Raw genomic sequence first — 19,403 nt, 5'->3', positions numbered from 1 at the left:
TAACAGAGGTCCGTGTTTTCTAAGGGGGAGGGGGTCCAAGGCCACTTTTAGTTGCTTTCGTAGATGGATATATAGGTTCCGGACCCCCTCCCCCCTCTAGATCCGCGCATATAAATATTTCATTACCAGTCTGATATTACCTAATAATGTAAATTCTGATAAAGAGAGAATTTTTGCAAGATTTGTGTAAAAAAAAGGGGGGGGGGCTGGTTAATTTTCGACCCATAGTTGGAACTTCTTGAATTTATTGTGAAAACAACAAATATTATTATTATTTTAGAGCATAGCTTTTTTGATGAACTTAAAAAAAATTAGATGCCAAAATGACAACTTGTGTAAATTTTTATCAGTATTTGGGTAGGACTCTGAGAAACCCTTTCCAAATCTTGACCCAATCAACTTTGTCAAAAATCAACCCCCATCCACGATTCACCCGTTTTCCTGTCATATTTAGAATAGATAGCACAAACTTATGAAAAAAAAAATTTGCATGTAATTATAATATAAATTTTACAAATGTACACCTTTTTGGAAAATTTCTAGACTCGTGCGTGGAATTACGTCACACTGTGATCACTACTTTTACCGTTATCATTATTGTTTTGCAAATGGTGTATGTACATCATTATTACCACTTGGATTATTGATATTTAGTGTGTGTTTTAATTGGATTTATTATTTTAGTTATTATTCAAGTTAACAGTACCTATAACAGGCGGTAAGTACATTATGAATATATTATTTTAAACGTTTAGTATAGAAGGAGGTTTGTTTGTTGTTTAACGTCCTTCTCGAGAATTTTTCACGCATATGGAGACGCCACCACTTGCCGGTGGAGGGCTGCAAATTTTGACCTATGGTCGACGTTAAGGCCATTGAGCAGTGAGGGATCTTTTTTTGTGTCAACAACTACTGCAACAAGGGATCTCGGTTTATACAGTCTCATCCGAAGAATTGGTCTCCACGTCCCGCAGAGGATTCGAACCCACGACTTTAATATTCTTATGCGATGATTATCATTTGCCAAGGAATTTAAGTGTGAGTCTTTTCAATATTAATCCTTAAGAATGAAAAACAGAACCCCATTTTTTTTAAAAATAATTTTCATGCTCTTCTTTACTCTCGCGTCGCACTGCGTTTATTTCTGACCTTGATTATAAATATATATATATATATATATATATATATATATATATATATATATATATATATATATATATATATATATATATATATATATATATATATATCAAGCTGCTATTATTTTAATTGAACAAACGGAAGCTTAGCTTCTATAAAATAAAGACTTTTAAAAAATTTCTTTAGGTACATCTTATCTAACAGTCATAGGTAGATAATTGCAACTTGTAGTACGTAACTTTTGACGTCTAAATATTGCCTGGGTTGTACAACCATTCATCAACCGGTCAATTGTTTTTCTTCAACACTGTAACTTGTAATGACGTGCACAGCCCCCGTCCCCAAATTAATCAATATTTATTATACATGTAGCAAATTCATAACAAATGAAAAAAAAAATTGTACAGTTTTAAATAATCACAATCAAAAATTTCTGTCTTTACTTATTTTTAAAACTAGTTTATCATTCTAAATATTATATTTACTACCGCATTAATTTAACGGATATCCACCTTTCCGCAGACACAATTTAATGAAAATTCCATGTCCACGCAGAAAGGGAAGGTGGCCGAGGTGGAGGGGGGGGGGGGTTACAAGTCAAGATGATAATGTTTAAGCGATTTTTAAACCGCTATTTGGTATCAGTGATAACATCCTTTAAAGGGAATATTGACTACTACCCTCGCACATCTCGAAAATCCTAAGCAGAATTTAATTCTAATGAATCAATTTCGACTTCTTTATCAAAATTTTCCCGAACTTTTTTTTCGTAGACCTCTGACTTTTCCCTTAATTCTATAACACTCGGAACTCGTGAGTTACACGCTAGGTGTCGTTTTGCATCACTTCCGTAATTTCCACTTTGACATTTCCAAATCTTGTAGCATTTTTCACGTTTGACGATGAATACTCGGATTATTATGGAGTGCCTGGGCAATTGAATACCACGATTAAAGACAAAATTATCTACCGAAACAAGATATCATGACACATTTTGGTGACATGTATTAGGTAAATGATATTTCGGGCCTGATATCCAAGATGGGTCCAGTGTAAGCAAATGGAAGTGACTTACCTTCTCTATTTTATAATACCGCGGGTATGAATTTTTTATTAAAACGTTAATTCTGCGTTATTTTTTGGATTTTTCTTATGGAATACATTGTAAATGTGTACTAGAAGAATAATTTATGAAAAAAACACATAAAAATATTTTTGACCCGTGGGGTATATTCGGTTGGGGAGGGGGGGTCCTGTCCACAAGTACCTGTACGTGTTGCAAGTGGATAGATAGAGTTTTGAGTCTTTTCTGTGGTAAAATTAATTTATTGTAGTATGTACACCTTTAATGAACAGGCCCGTAGGAAGCAATTTCAGTTGGGGGGGGGGGGGGGGGGAGGAGGGCACAGACATACATTTTCTGTTTTCAACTACCAAAAATGGCTTGGCGAGTAAAAAAAAGGTCATCAGACGTTTTTATTTAGGGGTACAAGCATATGGTAGCTATGTTTTCTATAGTATTCTATATATCGGCAAAATAATTGGGAGGGGGAATGGGGGCTTAAGGAAGCTCTAAACACTAAAGAGTACTATTTGTAGGTAGTTTTATTGAGTTAGAGTGATCTGCCCTTAGAAGAATAATAGAATAAATGGGAATCTACAGTTAATGACACAAATTGTTATGAATTAGTATTCTTAATGTTATGTTAGACTAAGATTAAGTAATTAAATACATCATTTCCATTAATTTTTCCTATGTAAGTAAACAACAGATAGTTCATTGTCTTTGAACATTTTTCCTGCAGAAATTGGGCAGGCACCCTATGTTGAAAATGAACTAGATACACTGAATATGTGCACCTTTATCGTGTTTATATGATATATTTTTCTCAAAGTCCAAAAAGCATTTTTGATTAGTGTTTAGAGCTTCCCTAAGTATTCTATATATCGGCAAAATTACGGGGGTGGGGGGGGGGGGGTGGTGGCGGGGCATGGCAACATAATGAAGCGCTGCTTTTTAAATCAGAATATCACATTGTTTTCTGTGCTTGTAAAATAAAATGTATCCATCCACAAAAGTTATCTTTCCATTATTATTTTTACTGAAAAAAAGATAGTTATTTGATTATAAAAATTCTGCATCTGAAATTTCTGTAACAATTACAAGACTTATATGTTAAGAGATAGACAAATCTCAATTTTCACAGTATAAATGTTTTAGGTAAACTATAATAAGTAATTAATAAAAATATTGGCAATAGAAAATATAGTTGCAGATTTTTTTTTTTTTTTTTTTTTTTTTTTTTGCGGAGAGCTACAGGTCTGCAACTATAGAAAATAGAAATCATTACTGTACGATAGAACAGATTTGAATGAGTTGGTCTTCATCATTAAATTCAGGGGATTGCTTGGAATAATTTCCATGGTAAGTTTTCTCTCTTATCAGAGGATTTACACCTTAAAACCCTTGCAACGGAGTTGGAGGGGATATAGTAACGCAAACGTGTGTGTTCGTTTGTGAGTGAGTAAGCGCTGTCCGAAACGGAAGTAAAGTTATTTGCATCGGGATCGATTTCAAATGCTGTTTTTGATTTTTTTTTTTTTTAAACCTTATGATTACAATTTATTTGTAACATTTATAACTTTATTCTCTCTCAGCGGACTACCGCTGCCCACTTCCTCCCACTGGATTTTTAGAGTTAAAAATTCCTATGCAAAATTTTGTAAAAGTATGGAGCTCCGACAACTTTAAGAATTACATGTAAATGGTCTTCCTCATAGCAGGTGTTAATAATGATCCTTAAATTCTGAGCAAGGACCAAAAACAATTAAGAAAAATACTTTTATTTACCCTCATTTGGAGGTATCAGTCTTGTATTGCCGGTTTGCCACTTAATTTTTGAAAAAAAAGAAAGAAGAATATCGCAGACCATATATACCCCCCTCCCCGCTTAAAAAGCAGGAGGTATATAGTGATGGGGGTGTCCGTACGTTCGTCTGTGCGTATTTTCCCGTATTCTGGGGTTATATCTGTATTGTTGGGTTAACCCCTCAATAACAGGGTTATTTATGCTTGATATGACTGTGCGAGGTTAAAAAAAAAAAAATATATAGACTTAAACCCATAAGGATTTTCAGACATGTTACGGGCTTGTCTATAGTAGGTATGGACTTGAGGGACCTCATACTGAAATTCAACCCCATTCGGTAATAAATATATGAACATAAAACTGTAGTATGAAAGAATATACAGAAAAATCATTTGGACATATGCACCCTACAATGGACTTAACTACAAACCAGAGGTACTGTGACCACCGAGCTCACTAAATGATACCCCCGCCTCCCATATGAGTTGCATAGGAGGAGTTGCAAAATAAGAAATTGGTCTCCTTCAATATTATAGAAAGAATGGCAGTGTCCATGTTTTGCTGTGGGAAACCCAAAATATGTGTCCTGATCAAAAAGTAAAACAGGAGGTGTACAATGGCACTATGTAACAAAGATTCTGTGAAAGTCTCATCATATTTCATTTAGTGGTTTAGTTCTATCTAATTTCGAAACTGACGAAATGAGTATTGATGCTAAAAATCTTATAGAACGTAGACCTTTACGGACTTCATATTTTTTCATTTACGAAATATGATAAGAGTCTTTTGCAGACAAACATCCACAATAAATACAGGTACGTTTGCTTAATTATGTTAATTTTGATAAATTACTACTTCTAATAATACATGTAATTGCCAAGAATTATCATACATGTGCGTAATGCTCAACTTGTCCGAGCTATACAGTGAGTTTTGCTAATCTTTTTTACTGACAAACAATTCTATAAAAAATGTAGTGTGTAATGGCATGTCTTTATTGCCAGACCTACAGCTAATACGTAGAATTCACATTTGGCAGTTACTGTACTAGCATTCAGGTACGAAGTGTCGTTTTGGAGGGGGTGGGGGTGGGGGGAGCTGTCTCAAGTTAAAAAAGGAAAATGGTAAAATGTCAAAAATATTATTATATATTATATTATTTATCATTATAATTAGATGTAGTAATATCGTGTATGTATTGTGCCTTAATGTAGCTGTGTCTAATCCTTCATAATCGTAGAAAGATCTAGCCCGTTCGCGAAGTAAATGTCTCAGTCGGTACTTTAATCGGATCAGTTCGTCCTTCTATCGTATTTTGTGGAACAGAATCTTAGTATCACGCTCCAGCAAAAAATACCACACCCTATGGAAAAATCGTAAGACTGCATGACCTGGCGAATAACGGCAATCATGGGTAATCGTAGCATAAATCGTGACAATGTAACAGGGTCTAAAGAAAATAACTTTTGCGGAAATTTGTAGTCCTAACGACACTGCAAGAACCCACGATATAATACAAGTGTCCTTTAAACCAACAAAATGTTTACAATAAAAAGATACGGAAAAAGCCGTGCGATTAGATCAAGTAGGTCTATATCGATGCATACTTATACTCAAGAACGTTTCGTATTTAAGTAAATTTGGTGTGCGATCTGCAGGAATAATGCATTTTTTACAAATGCATTTTAGGTTGTTTTTTTTTTTTTTTTTTAAGTAAAATGCAAACGTATGACGTTTCAAAATCACGAAGAGATGACCCAGAGAAAGCAATTTTTTTTTTAGAAAAACGTGTTTAAAAATGTAACTTTTTGTACCAAATGACTCATCTACCCAATTTTCAAGTTCATTTTTGGCAATTCAAAATTCAATATCGGGAAAATATTTCCCTTTCCTACTTGACAAGAACCCGATACATAAAAAATACTAAAATTTCATTTGACAAATCAATGAAATTTTCATTTTTTAAGTGCGCTTATATTCTTACCGAATGCCAAACGAAAGCGCCCTCGTTCTTTACTTCCAATATAACTCGGTCTGGCAAAATCAAAGGTATGGAACGTTTGATTGAATAAATGATAAAAAAAAAAAATTAAACTTGAAGCCTATGCCTATGGAAAGGACATTTAACAGTTTAAGTACCGTACAGTGCAGACCGTCTCTAGGTTTCTACTTTTTAGGAAAGGGAATGGTGGGAGGGGTCTTGACAGCTATCCCTTGAGCCAGGGAATTTTAAATAAATTGGTACAATTTTTATAGGTTCTTTAAGTTATCCTTTCCATTTAGAATCCATGATTAAAATCTAGAAGTGTTGATTTAAACAAATGAATAATCAATTTAATTTAGTTTGTGAATGTTATTTTCGAAAACTACATAGACAGACAAATAAATTACACAAGATGACCATTATAACTTACTAAATTGATGCTGTGTTTTCGTTAACATGGGGGAGGGTGTGCAGATCGGTAGCTGCATGTTAAATAACTACGAAAAGAGAAGAAACAAAATGGAAAGAGGAATAAAAAAAAGACAATAGATGTATACTTTTTCGTCCCCTATTGATTAAAACGAAGGCACTGTAGGTTTCATCCAAGTTTGTTCGTCTGTCTAGCTGTCCCTTTGTCTGTCTGTTAGTCTGTCTCACTGAGTTTTCCGCACTGTTTCCTTACACGCAGCAGATATTAAGGTGATTGTCTATTTTACGAAGTTACACGTACATGTAAGATGAGGTTTAGATTTTTTTCCACTTGGATGACTTTTGACGGAATTATGACCTTGTTGAGTTCTAAGATTTTATGTTACATCTTCCGGTAGAGGACTAGTATTGCTCAAGGCAATTCTCAGAAGAATATTTGTTTTATTAGAACTAAATGCATCACTATCAATTTCAAGGGCCGTTTGAAATCACTAAAAATACAGTCAATCTTCCAAAGTAAAATAGAAGTGCGGTGTTTGTGTGTGAGAGATATGGAGTATTACTTTATTGTGGCAAAGGGGCGGTGGGGAAGTGGGAGGGGGGGGGGCAAGCTCCTTATTAAATAATGTTTTGCGATAAGAGGATTTAGGAGCTGCATACCCCTCCTAGACCTCCCATCCCACTGTTGTTCCAACGTCAATGCATGTTCACAATGTTTTTGACACATTTATTGGACAATCTGATATGATTTATTTTTTTTTTGAAATGGCAGGCTCATATTGGTTTAACATTTACATCAATAACTATCTAAGATCTGTATTTAGTACAATCAACATTAATTAAATATTGCATATTAGAATAAATCTATTCATTTAACTAAATAGCGAAACTTCGAGTAAATATCATATCAAGATAAGTCAAAATGCATGTTCTATAAAGTGAAATTCAAATGTTAATTAACATATTTTATTTGTGAAGAAGTTTATAACTCGAAATTTTTAATCGATAGGAAAAAAATGTTTAATTACTAGTAACTGTACATGTACATGTATTACCTATAAAGTGTGATACAGAAATTGTGGTATAACATACGTGTACATGTACACGTATGTATCGAAAGTTAAAAATTTACGTATTAATTCGTTCAAAATTTTCAAACAAAAAACATTTTTTGTTATATTTTCACCACTTTCCTGTGAGTTTTTTTATGTACCCTAACAATTTAGAGCGAGGAGATTCAGGATTTAAGAAATACATGTAAGTTGTTCACAATTGTTTAAAAGCGTAAAAAAGACCCATGAAGACTTTGAAAATAATTAAACAAGAAGGAAAAATATTAGACGTTTCATCAGTAGCGCTTAAATTAATATCAGAGAGAGAGAGAGAGAGAGAGAGAGAGAGATAGATTTCCTCTACCAATTGCTTGGATTCAGTTACGATGAAAGTAACACTCACTCATTCGTGCGTGGGAGAAACTCCACGACGCTGGTGATCTAATCATACAATCTTACAATTTACACAAACTATCGGTCATGTATCGTCATCTGTGCGCATTGGGTGGTCAGTGAATTCAAAGTGACCATATCCGCGCAGAATGTAGTAAAGTAGGTTTCTTTTTTAACGAACTAGACCATGTTGAACAAATTTACTTTTCATTGACAAAACCGAAATTCTCTGTTTCACAAGTTACCGGAACGATGCAGATTGATGCACATTGACGTGCCACGGATTAAATACGTGCACTCTCTACCTTTAGCAAAAATGAAAACTTTACTGGGTCAAAATGTCAAGCTTCATTGGCTGCTTAAAAAGTCTGCCAATTTGAACCTGCATATCGACTAATTTATGTTTTGGATGCTGCTATTTGTCGTTTTTGCAATTTATTGTCATTGCCCTATAAACTTTTTTTCCGAATATACGACTTTTGATGCACTAGATCTTTTCAACATAAATAAGCTAAAAAAATCGAGGAAAGGAGTAAATTAAAAGGCATATTATATTGTATTTAGCAATTTAATTCTTTGGAACATATCTTTGTAAGTTTTTTTTTTTGAATGTTTTGAAAAAGAGGAAACGAATTAAAAATCAATATCGAAATTATATATATTTAAGGAGTTACCCATTTTATATGGTACATGTGTAAAGTGGTTTGGGGCTGTTTACGCTTTAAAAACCGCGAAGCGGTTCATAAAAAAAAGCGTAAACTGTTCCAAACCCAGTTTATACCGTATAAGTTGGGTACCTATTGAATTCATTCCTCATAATTTAATTTTCATTCATTTGGTGTAAGAAAAAAAGATGATTGTCCTTAAAAAATGACTTCAATTTGTACAAAATTTGAATGTAACGTCAGGAGGATCGATACGTTTTTGACGCAAGTCATTGTGACGTACGCGTAGGCAACCCATTTTATACGATATAAAGTAAATTTTTTTATACAATCAAATACAGCGTTACAACCATTACAACCACAATATATATATATATATATATATATATATATATATATATATATATATATATATATATATATATATATATATATATATATATATATAATGATCTATTTTGCTTTTTCTGTTGAATGCAGTTTCACCTCAAGCTAGGGTAACGCTTGAAATTTTAAGAAGAAAAAAAAATATTTAAGATTCACAGTTTGATTTTTAAGTTTCTAGGTGGTGTAATTAAAGAAAAGCACAATAGTGAAAAATCTCATTTATAAAAACACAAGTACATTACTTTTTTTTAAAATGTTATGCTCCACTTAAGCGAGGAATGTGTTGCGCCCATCGATTAATTAACACACTGGTCATTTAGACGAAATTAACAGCTTGTATTATATAATTATATAGTCGGTGTGGAAATAAAATGAATGTGCACAGTGCTGACGCCAGCTTCAAGCTAGGAGCATTAAAACCACCTGTAAGAATAATTTCTGTGAGACCATATCCTATCGCTGTCATTAGGTCTTTTTCACCAACAGGAGAGTTCACTGGTTGCCGATGTGCGGACAAATTAGAACCAAATGCGTGTTACCTAACTCAAAGAAATTTCTTTACACACTCCAAAGTATCTGTACATTATTGTGTATTCACTAATAATATATTTTTTGGAGTGTTTTATGTTATATTTTACTTTTTATAAAGTTATTATGTTACATTTTAAAACCATTTAAAACCAACATTTCAGAATGAGAAACACAAAAGCATGTATCCTCTTCGTAATCAAGATAAGTCGATCTCTGATGCATGTACTAAAGCTTTGGCGGATTCTAAAAGTATACTTTATTTTGCTTGATGAATGGAAATTTATCACAATAAGTGTGTTTTCTTTTGCTGTACGATTATAAAAACATATAGTTAGATCACCAATATGACAAATTAAATGATTTTTTGTACGTCATTCCAGAACATCCTAAATGTGATCATTATTAGCTCTTCAAATGCAAAGACTCAAGGAGTTAATGCAATGACCTGGCGTGCTTGCGTAAGCCCCCTGCTTTGTAATAATCATTATAAAGCTTATGTTAACAAATCCTGATCAATAAAACTACGGATTGCGTGTTTATGATATCATTAGACTTAGAATTGAATATCTCATTTAAAACCATTTAAGATGTGATTTAAAAGACATTAGAAATACATTTCATTCTTATTATTCTTACAGGCAGCCTAGCTTAATTAGCTATTTATCCAAGTCAACCCAGTTTACTTTACATTAATTAGCGAGAATAAGGAAATACAAGATCCACATCAGTTTATAGCAGTTCTAACTTCTTGCTCCTCGCAATACATATGACTATTTTTTGTGATAATGAATACTTGAAACTTAAGGTACAAGTTTTTACTATACTCACACCAAAAATCAGTGGATGGAACATGAGGTATCGTATTCTAGAAAAGAAATGCTCATGATATTACCTCTTAAAATATTTTTTAATAAATTCTGATACATGTTTTTTTTTATTGTTCAGAAAATAGACTGATTTTGTTTAGGGATCAGTTAATATAACGTTAGGGGTGTTGAAGCAGGGAATATCTTTTTGAATGCGAAAGCGTATTATATATTTTTGAAGATGGATTGGAAAAAAGTTAAAATTCAATATTCAAATACCACACTTAACGCAATGTATGATATAGTATAAGGTGGATAAGTTTTTTCCCCCTAAATAGGAGGGAGAGCGGGATCAAGAGGTCCTGAATTTATCCATACGACATTAATGACTTCGTGGCGCAGTGATATGATTGCTGGAATGTAAAAATGGTGATTGCAAGTTCGAGCCCACATTTTTTTCTATTTATGTGTTTTGATTTTTTTCTTTGTGCATCTTTTCTATGCTTTTCTTTATTATGTTTTATAAATGATTACATACATGTATGTCTTGAATTGAAAAAGTACATTTATCTATAAATAGAAACAGGTGATTTCTTTTTAAATGCTTGAGTCGGCCGTGTCGTCGGTAAGGCAGCTATGGCTCTTTTAGCTATTTTGTTCAAGTTTATTTGCTTCTACCCCCTCCCCGTGTGAGACGCAAAAAGGTTTTATCTAAGCAGTAAATCCACCGAAACATGGCTGAAATATTGCCCACTCGGCGTTAAAAAATAAACAATCAATCTAAGCGGTAAATGTATAAACCGCCTTTATTGTTCAAATTTCTATAATAAGACCTCAAATATTGTGTTATGCGAAAAATGCACTGTGAAATAAACAAGACTCGCATCTAACTTTTAGCAACTTTGATCCAATCTGATTTCCTGTTTATATTATGAGTGGTATGAAAATGTTTTACAGCTGCTATGCCGCTTGTTTTCTTCATGCTTATCTTTCACACTAAGTTACTGTAACAGTTGACCGGAAAGTTTGTTGAAGATTTTTTTTTCTCCCAAAGTTATCTTAAATATCCAATTAATAGATAAGTAAAAAGATATACTAATATTTCTCAAATAAAAAATATCATTTGTAACATTTTTTATTCTTATATATACACCTTATAGAACATAATATAAATGTACAAAAGTTATAGAAAAAGAATTTTTTTTTTTGAGAGAGAGTGAGAATGAGAGAGATATTGAGTGATTGTAAGAGTTAAGTTATTTACATGTTCCAACAAAAGTTTTTATACTGGAGAAAGGGGGATGAAACTAACAGCAATCTCTGTTGACCATCAGAGCCCGCACGTGTTACAACATCATAATTTGAATGAGAGTTGGAATTACGCATGTAACAGGAAGTAAGGCTGCGCATTGCATTGTTTATAGTAGACATGGAAGATAAAGTTTTCTATCTAAGCTTTTTGAATGGAATATACTGAAAACACTCAATGACAACTACCTGAATGATAGCAGAATTATTGTATACATTGGATCATAATGCATGCAGATGAAAAGGACTCATTTAACATGTTTAAAAAGATGAAGGCATTTGGAAGAATCAAAGAAGAATTTGTTGGTGTTATAATGGTAAGTCGCATTTATTTGGAAAGTTAGAAACGTAATATGAAGAATGTGTTTCTATCTTGTTGGATATTTTGTTGATAAAGAAGTGAAAAACATTTTTAAAAATATCAAGATAAATAAATGGAACAAGTGAAATTTTTGTAAACGAAATGGGTTTATATTTGATGAAGGTCTACATGTACTTTCCTTTTTTTATTTGTGTGCTCCCTCTACTAGTGTTGGTAAACACAATTGTCATGTTAGTACGACGTGCGTCCTTCACTTCGCTCATTTGATTTTTTTAAAATTATATATTTGAATACTTTAGAATCATAACAACACATTCTATATAATTTTTTGAATTAATGCATTGATGCATGTGACAAAAACACTTATAAAATGATTAAAACAATCCTCATTTCCGATAGAAATGTCTGTATATTTTTTTTTGATCAATATTATTGTTATTTATTATTATTTTATATTTATTATTATATCAAGCACGAATATTTTCGGGTTCTAATGTGAGAAAAACATTTTCAAAGATTTGCCCGCTCTTTTTAAAAACAACGCTTTTGAAATAGGATATACTAGTATTTATTTGTTTAACTGGGGCTATAGGGAATAAGAATGGCAACCTTTCAATTTCATGTATTGTGAAAAAACAAAGTACGATCACTTTAGATCATGAATACTGAGAATCTACTGTTGTTTAATCTGTAATTGCTAGAATTTAGGACAAAATTATGGCAAGTGATTCTCATCAAACTATAAAATTTGGCTTCTATTCTATTGAAATAATTGAAGATTTATTGTAAATCAATTTGTTCACAGGTCCTCGGGATTGAAAATTAAATAACCCAAATTTTAGAACATTAAAATCCAGAACTCAGGTTTTTAGAATCGGAGAACAAACCTGCTGCAGGCAGGCCTATAAGATTTTTTCTTAATGTTCTCATATTAAAAAGAAACAAAATAAATCAAATAACAATATTGCTAAAACTGTGTTGTCAAGCAGGGTCATTTTGTCAAGATAATTTTTTACCCCTCTCCCCTACAACAAACACACACATGTACGATTTGAATGCGTTAATTTATGTATATACGTACAGTATTTGGTTACAAAATCTTCCGTCATCTTGAATTAAAAGCTATCGTATATTAGTATATTAATTATATAAGATTTACAAATATAGGATACGCATTTAATACAATCAAAATCACGACACTTCATCATGGTAATATCAAATCATGACCCATGCCGGTAGTGTGGGGTCACAACAGCTGATCAAAGTTATGCAAAGGAATTTAAGGGATAAGTTTAAAAAAAAAATAAAGAATAAGAAAGCCATAATAAGTAAAATTTATTGAGAAGCATCCTCAGGTGATGTAGATACAAATGTGTTCAATGCATCTGCCTGGGGGTAGGGCAATGCAGTGGAGATTAAATGTCGGGACATTTTATTTAAACTCTTCAATAATTAATCGATTTAGCGATGTGGCCTATCGGCATCTATTTTAAATTCTGTTTACTTGTTTAAATTTAAGATTCTATAGAATATATATATATATATATATATATATATATATATATATATATATATATATATATATATATATATATATATATAACAGAAAATTAGAGTCATTTAAATTTTGTGCACCATTCATAGACTTTGTACATGTACTTCTATCACAGGGCATAAGATGGAGGTAAACAACCCAGCAGGACCGTAACCACCAAGATGTCTGAGGAGTAAAAACAGAAAACACATAGATGTGTAAAGGATACGTTTATATAGAGACCACAGAAAAGTATTAAACAAGAAATCATCGGTATAATATTCTGATGACGCTTTTAAAGTAAATTGGATATATAAACAATAGCGGGTTCTTTTATTCAAGAAACATCAGGGAAAATTACTCAACAGTTCATAGTGGAAGGATTGCTAAAACGTGTAGGTGAAATTTCATATCAGATGTCAAATGATACAGATCAAGGCCCAACCATTGGATTTTACCAGAAGGTTACCCACGAGCTGGAACTAGGAAACCCACCTCACAAACAGAATTTGGAACAGTCAGTAATTTGGTCCTTGACTCTCGCAAAGCATGTCAAAGTTGTGAAAAGGGATACAATATATTTCCATTAATCTTAAGAGTAAAAAATGCATAATATCAACTCTTGCGTATTGTGATTGTGTTAGACTTGCATGTATCATTTTAATTCTATTTGGAATGACTACATAATCTATAGAAGACTAATACATGATCTATTTTTTTATTCTTAAAGTGTGTTCTGTGTTAATTATTTAAATGGTGATGATCCTCACAGCTCATTGTTCCCTTTTACATATGCAGTATGAATTCCTAATGTTTTCTATATCTGTATATGAGAATACTAAGTTGATGTATTTTGATTGCTTCACCCAAAGATTTCATCAGGGGAGTGTATGAATTGAAATGTTTAGCTCAAGATGATTTTTGGGGCTCCTATGTCAAATTATTAGAGCGTTTGCTCGAGAGTCACTGAGTTAAGTGTTAATCCTTACGTTGTGGTTTCCCACCCACTGCAGGACATGCAGACTAGGTGCAGGCAAGGAAAAATTCTCCGATTACAAAGGGACGTTAAAGAAACAAAGTAAAGTATTTTTTCGTTTGAAAAAATGAGTTAAAAGAAGTGTTTCATTCAGCTGTGTATTGGGGTGGAGATAAAACACTACATGGAGGTTTATTTTTATATATTGTTTATATACTACTGTGCCTTATTGGAGGAAGCACATTTGTTTTTGAAATTGTATACACTTTTTTGACATTGTATTTCATATTTATTTTGATCACATGTTGATAGGTCCACTTATTGTTGAATTGCAAACCTATCAACATAAAGAGGAGGTATGATGTAAATCTTCGTCTTTTCTGGTGAATCCACCAGCTTTCTGTCCTTGTGTATAGGAACGAACCTAGTCATTGTAAAGGAAAACTACGAATGCTTTTTGATTTTAATGCTTTTGGTGGATCCACCAAACTCCCCACTTTTAATAAATACACAGGCAATGTTGACAATATATCATTTAAGTATTCTTGAGTATTCCTATTTGCATTTTGGTGGATCCACCAAGTATTTGTAAGTGAAATCGAGAATGCCTTGTTATTTGATTTTTTTTTTACAGTTTGGTGAGTCCACCAAACTCCTCTCTGTATTTAAGGACAATTTAGTTGAACTTTGGGTTACATGTAAATTTTTGACTTTTCTGGTGGATCCACCAGCTTTTTGTCCTCGTGTACATAAATGTATTAAGGAAGTGTCACTAGGTAATTGTAAAGGAAAATTATGAATGCCTTTTGATTTTTAGCTTTTGGTGGATCCACCAAACTGCCCACTATAGATAATTACACGAATAATGTTGACAGTATATCATTCAAGTATTCTTGTGTATTCCTGTTTGTATTTTTGGTGGATCCACCAAGCATTTGTGAGTAAAATTGAGAATGTCTTGTTAGTTGATTTTTTGCATTTTGGTGAGTCCACCGACTCTGTATTAGGGACAATTTTAGTTATACTTTCTTTTTTTAGTTTTTGGTGGTTCCTCCACTCAGTTTCTCTCAATGGGTTGTTTCAGTGTCTTAACACTGGTGGATTCACAAACGTCGTTTTTAAAGTATCATCATTATCAAAAGTAATTGAGAATTTCACCAGATTGCTTTTATAAATTTGAGCTGAATTGTCTATTTGTATTTTTGGTAGAATCACAAAGTTTTCTTGAAGATATTTCAGTTGTTTTGTTGGTAAGTTCACCAATTCTTTTAATGAATTGTAGAATTATGCATGGTCAAATTCACTCTTGTTTTCTTGGTGGAACCACCAAGATCAATCTTTGCTTGAAGATATTTGATAATTCAAATTGGTGGATTCACCAATCCTTTGACTGTGAATATGGAATACCGATACATTATTGATCTGTTTTAACATAAATATTGGTGACCACACCAATTCTTAACTTATTCAATAACGAAAATGAATAAAAAAAATTGTCGATTTCTGAAATTGCATTGTCTTCATTTTTTATTTTGAATTAAAAAAAGAGGACACGAAAAGAAAATCCTCTTTCTTAATGGAAACAGTTATTTTCTTCTTTTCTTATTTATTTTTAATTCATCTTTTTATTGGCTTACGTCAAATTATTCTCTTTTGCATATCTTTCTTCGCAGTTATTATATTTTTAAAAAGGTTCATTAATGATTTCAGCAAACAATATCTTTTCATGAGGGCAGTTGATTTCTCTATACAGTATAACAAAGTGCCAGGGACGGGCAATTTGCTTCGTCATAAGCGTAATTCATTACATCCATTAAGTTTACAATATTTTAAACTTACGGGGAATGAAAATCATGCACTTCCTTGTAAGCGTCAGTTCGTAATCTGCGTGTTTGCTATAATCAGGTTTTACTGTATTATGTGATCAAATTCGGTTGTAGACAGACGCTAAGCAAAGTGACGTTCTCTTTCCTACTTGATTTTACTAATAACAAAGACACAGAAGATATGGATCAAATCAAGCGGATCATCATAAGTGTCGTAAATGAAAGGAAGAGGCATTTAGAGCTCAGAGCACTGTATTCTCGCCCATCTCAGCCAACAGCAGATAAGGAAGGTACAGTAATAATCCATTAATATAAAAGGTGAAGATAACGTACAATGATCGGTCTCAAAAAATCTACAAAGATACAGGGCATAAAACGCAGACCTATGGAAATTCCAAAGATGGATCAGGTGCCTAGGAAAAGTAAGCATCCCCTGTCGACCGGTTACACCTACCTTCATTCCTATGTATTGATCAGGAAGACGGAGTAATCCACAGTCAAATTAAGTGTAGGAATAAAGGCCCAACAAATGGTATAAAATATTCAGTCAAAATACAACCCAATGATAGCATGCTATTGCTAACAAGATCATTTATAATGAGTCGCCCGCGTGGCGCAGTGGTTAGAGCGTTCGCTCTAGAGTCGCGGAGTAAGGAGTTGATCCTTACGTCGCGGGTTCGAATCCCACTGTGTGTTAACTGAAGCAAGTTATAGCATGTATATCTTTAACTAAGATGTCTTGATAAGAGATTTCGTTATAAGCAAATTTTAGTGGATTTGAAATTAACAGTTACCTGCTGATAATCATTGGGTATAGAGTACGTGTTTGCTAGTGAAGATCAATAGTGCATGCATGTGTGCTTTATGCACATCTCTATATAAATTGTAAAGAGTAAACATTGGACTTTGATTTTTTTTTCTAATCTCACAGCTAATGCGAGTACTTCTTTAAACATTTGTTTTTAGGCCCTGTTATACTGAAGACAAAAAAAGAAGGAACTACAAAATCCCCGGTATTTGTGAAGACAACTCCTGCTGAAATGAAGTCCACAACACAGAGAAATAGACAAATATCTTCAAAAACTAATTCCACTACAACAAATACCAATACGGCATCAAGAAGCAATGTTAAGAGTATTCAAGAAATGACGGTCAAAACTACAACCATTGCAACAAAAACAGTCTCCACGACACCGGGAATGAATGCGTGGGACAGACTATTGTCTCAGTTAAACATCACCTGAGGTAGATGACAGGGAGGACAATACAGTTGATGTCTACTGTTATTTCCTTTCAACCTCGTTCAAAGAAGTTTAAATCTTTTGTCATTAAATCTTGACTTTCCATTTTTTTCATTGCTTGTTTGCTTGGAACTCTTAATATCAGAAGATCAAGTGTTATACTAAGACTTGCAAAGTAAACATGTATGGGAAACCGCATGTATTATTGTAAATTACATTGTATGTAAACTTGTCTGTATATATTACATGTACATATAAAAAGTTTCATGATACATTTTGTAATTTCTTGAGTACTGTGCTATTGTTATCCTTGCAAAATTTGTTTTCAGCTTGTTAAAAAATTAAGCTTTCCTCACTTTCGTTTGACGAAAAAAATGTTTCAAGTGGTAAATGATAAAAATGAAAGATCTTTTAAAACTTTCCAAAATTATAATACCTGAAAACTGCATGTTAACCATACTACTTTTACCTTTGCTAAATCTATACTTGTAAATTAATAAAGTTTGCAAATAAACTCTGAAACGGGTGCACCAGATTTATTTCTAACTCCTCTATGAATACACTAGATACAAGATGATGTCCGTAAACTATATTCAGATTTAACTCGAATAGTAAGTATCGTACATTAAATTAAAAGTCTCCTTTCAATTTCTATTAACAGCCATGAAATAGCAAACACGTGAGTACGGTGGCGATTCTGGTTGGCGGGTCTAAGTTACTGGCAATTTTTAATGAAACTGACAACAAGCAATCGTTTATTTGTTTCATTAAACGTAATCAAAACTTGATTTAAATGATATTAAAGAAATGAAAGAAAAGGTGAGCAAGTTCACATACCCCACGCTTCCCCAAAACTCGAGAATGCAATACGTAATGAGTGACACAGTGCATTTTAAACACACAGTATAATTCAGAAAGGGGCATTACTTGCAAAAAATCATCACATCAAAACTTCTTGCAGATAAGGACATTCAAATCTTTGTATGTTACAAATTTAATAGGGCTGAATTTTCTAAATAAATAATGGAATCAAAATTTCTTGGTAATATATATACAAATCTATACATTATGTCTGAAATACATACAAAGTTTCAGGAAATTCAGTGCAGGAGCTATGCAGACAAACTGTTATTAAAATTCCTCAGTGATTTCGATTTGTTGATAAGCGTAAGTCCATGTCCAACACATGACAATTTAAACATTTAAATATTTGATGGAAACAAAATTATAATGTAGTCATATGAATTTGTTTATATACTGTACTTATAAAATTCCTTAAGGCAAAGCAACAATTTGAGAGGGGTGGGGGGGGGGGGTGAGAACTATCCAAGATTGTGTGTGTGTTTGTGTGTGTTAAATCATTAATATTTTGATCTCAAAATCAATAGGGGTTTTTAATGTCATAAAATATTTCACATAAAATTTCATTACAAAAGCTGATTCCAGTGGATTTCCTTATTACCTAGCTGGAAAGTTTCTTCAATAATAGGCAAAACTCTTAAGGCAAAAAATAATGGAATCTGAATTTCCTGGTAATATGCATATCTGCACACTGTGTACAAGATCTGCAAAGTTTAACCAATTCTGTGCAGCGGTTTAAGAGGAGTTGCACTAACAAACTGTTCATCTCTATATTCAAGATATGGCCAAAACTCTAAGTTGAAAAGTGCCGAAATTCTCAGAAAAATAATAGATTTGGAATTTCCTGGTAATATGCACATCTACACACTGTGTACTTATTATCTGCAAAGTTTTACCAAATTCTGTGCAGCGGTTTATGAGGAGTTGCAATAACAAGCTGCTCATCTCTATATTCAAGATATGGCCAAAAATATAAGTTGAAAAGTCCCGAAATTCACAGAAAAATAATTGAATCAGAATTTCCTGGTTATATGCACATTTACACATTGTGTGCTAAATATCTGCAAAGTTTGACGAA

General features: G+C 32.8%; 1 protein-coding gene across 1 annotated transcript in view; it reads left to right on the top strand.

Moving 5' to 3' along the window:
* Positions 1–17,991, top strand: part of LOC133176110 (uncharacterized) — a 47,099-nt gene extending 29,108 nt beyond the window's left edge. The window contains exons 5-6 of the mRNA XM_061311275.1: positions 16,338–16,513; positions 17,190–17,991. Of these exons, the coding sequence (XP_061167259.1) occupies positions 16,338–16,513; positions 17,190–17,467 (454 nt within the window). The 3' untranslated portion in view covers positions 17,468–17,991. The remainder of the gene's footprint in view (positions 1–16,337; positions 16,514–17,189) is intronic.
* The last annotated feature ends 1,412 nt before the right edge of the window (positions 17,992–19,403 follow it).

Source organism: Saccostrea echinata, unplaced genomic scaffold (assembly GCF_033153115.1).
Source record: "Saccostrea echinata isolate AGI-Se365-2 ecotype Australia unplaced genomic scaffold, CSIRO_AGI_Sech_v1 ptg000066l, whole genome shotgun sequence".
NCBI classification, from domain to species: Eukaryota; Metazoa; Mollusca; class Bivalvia; order Ostreida; family Ostreidae; genus Saccostrea; species Saccostrea echinata.
This window is presented reverse-complemented; position numbering and strand designations above follow the sequence as displayed.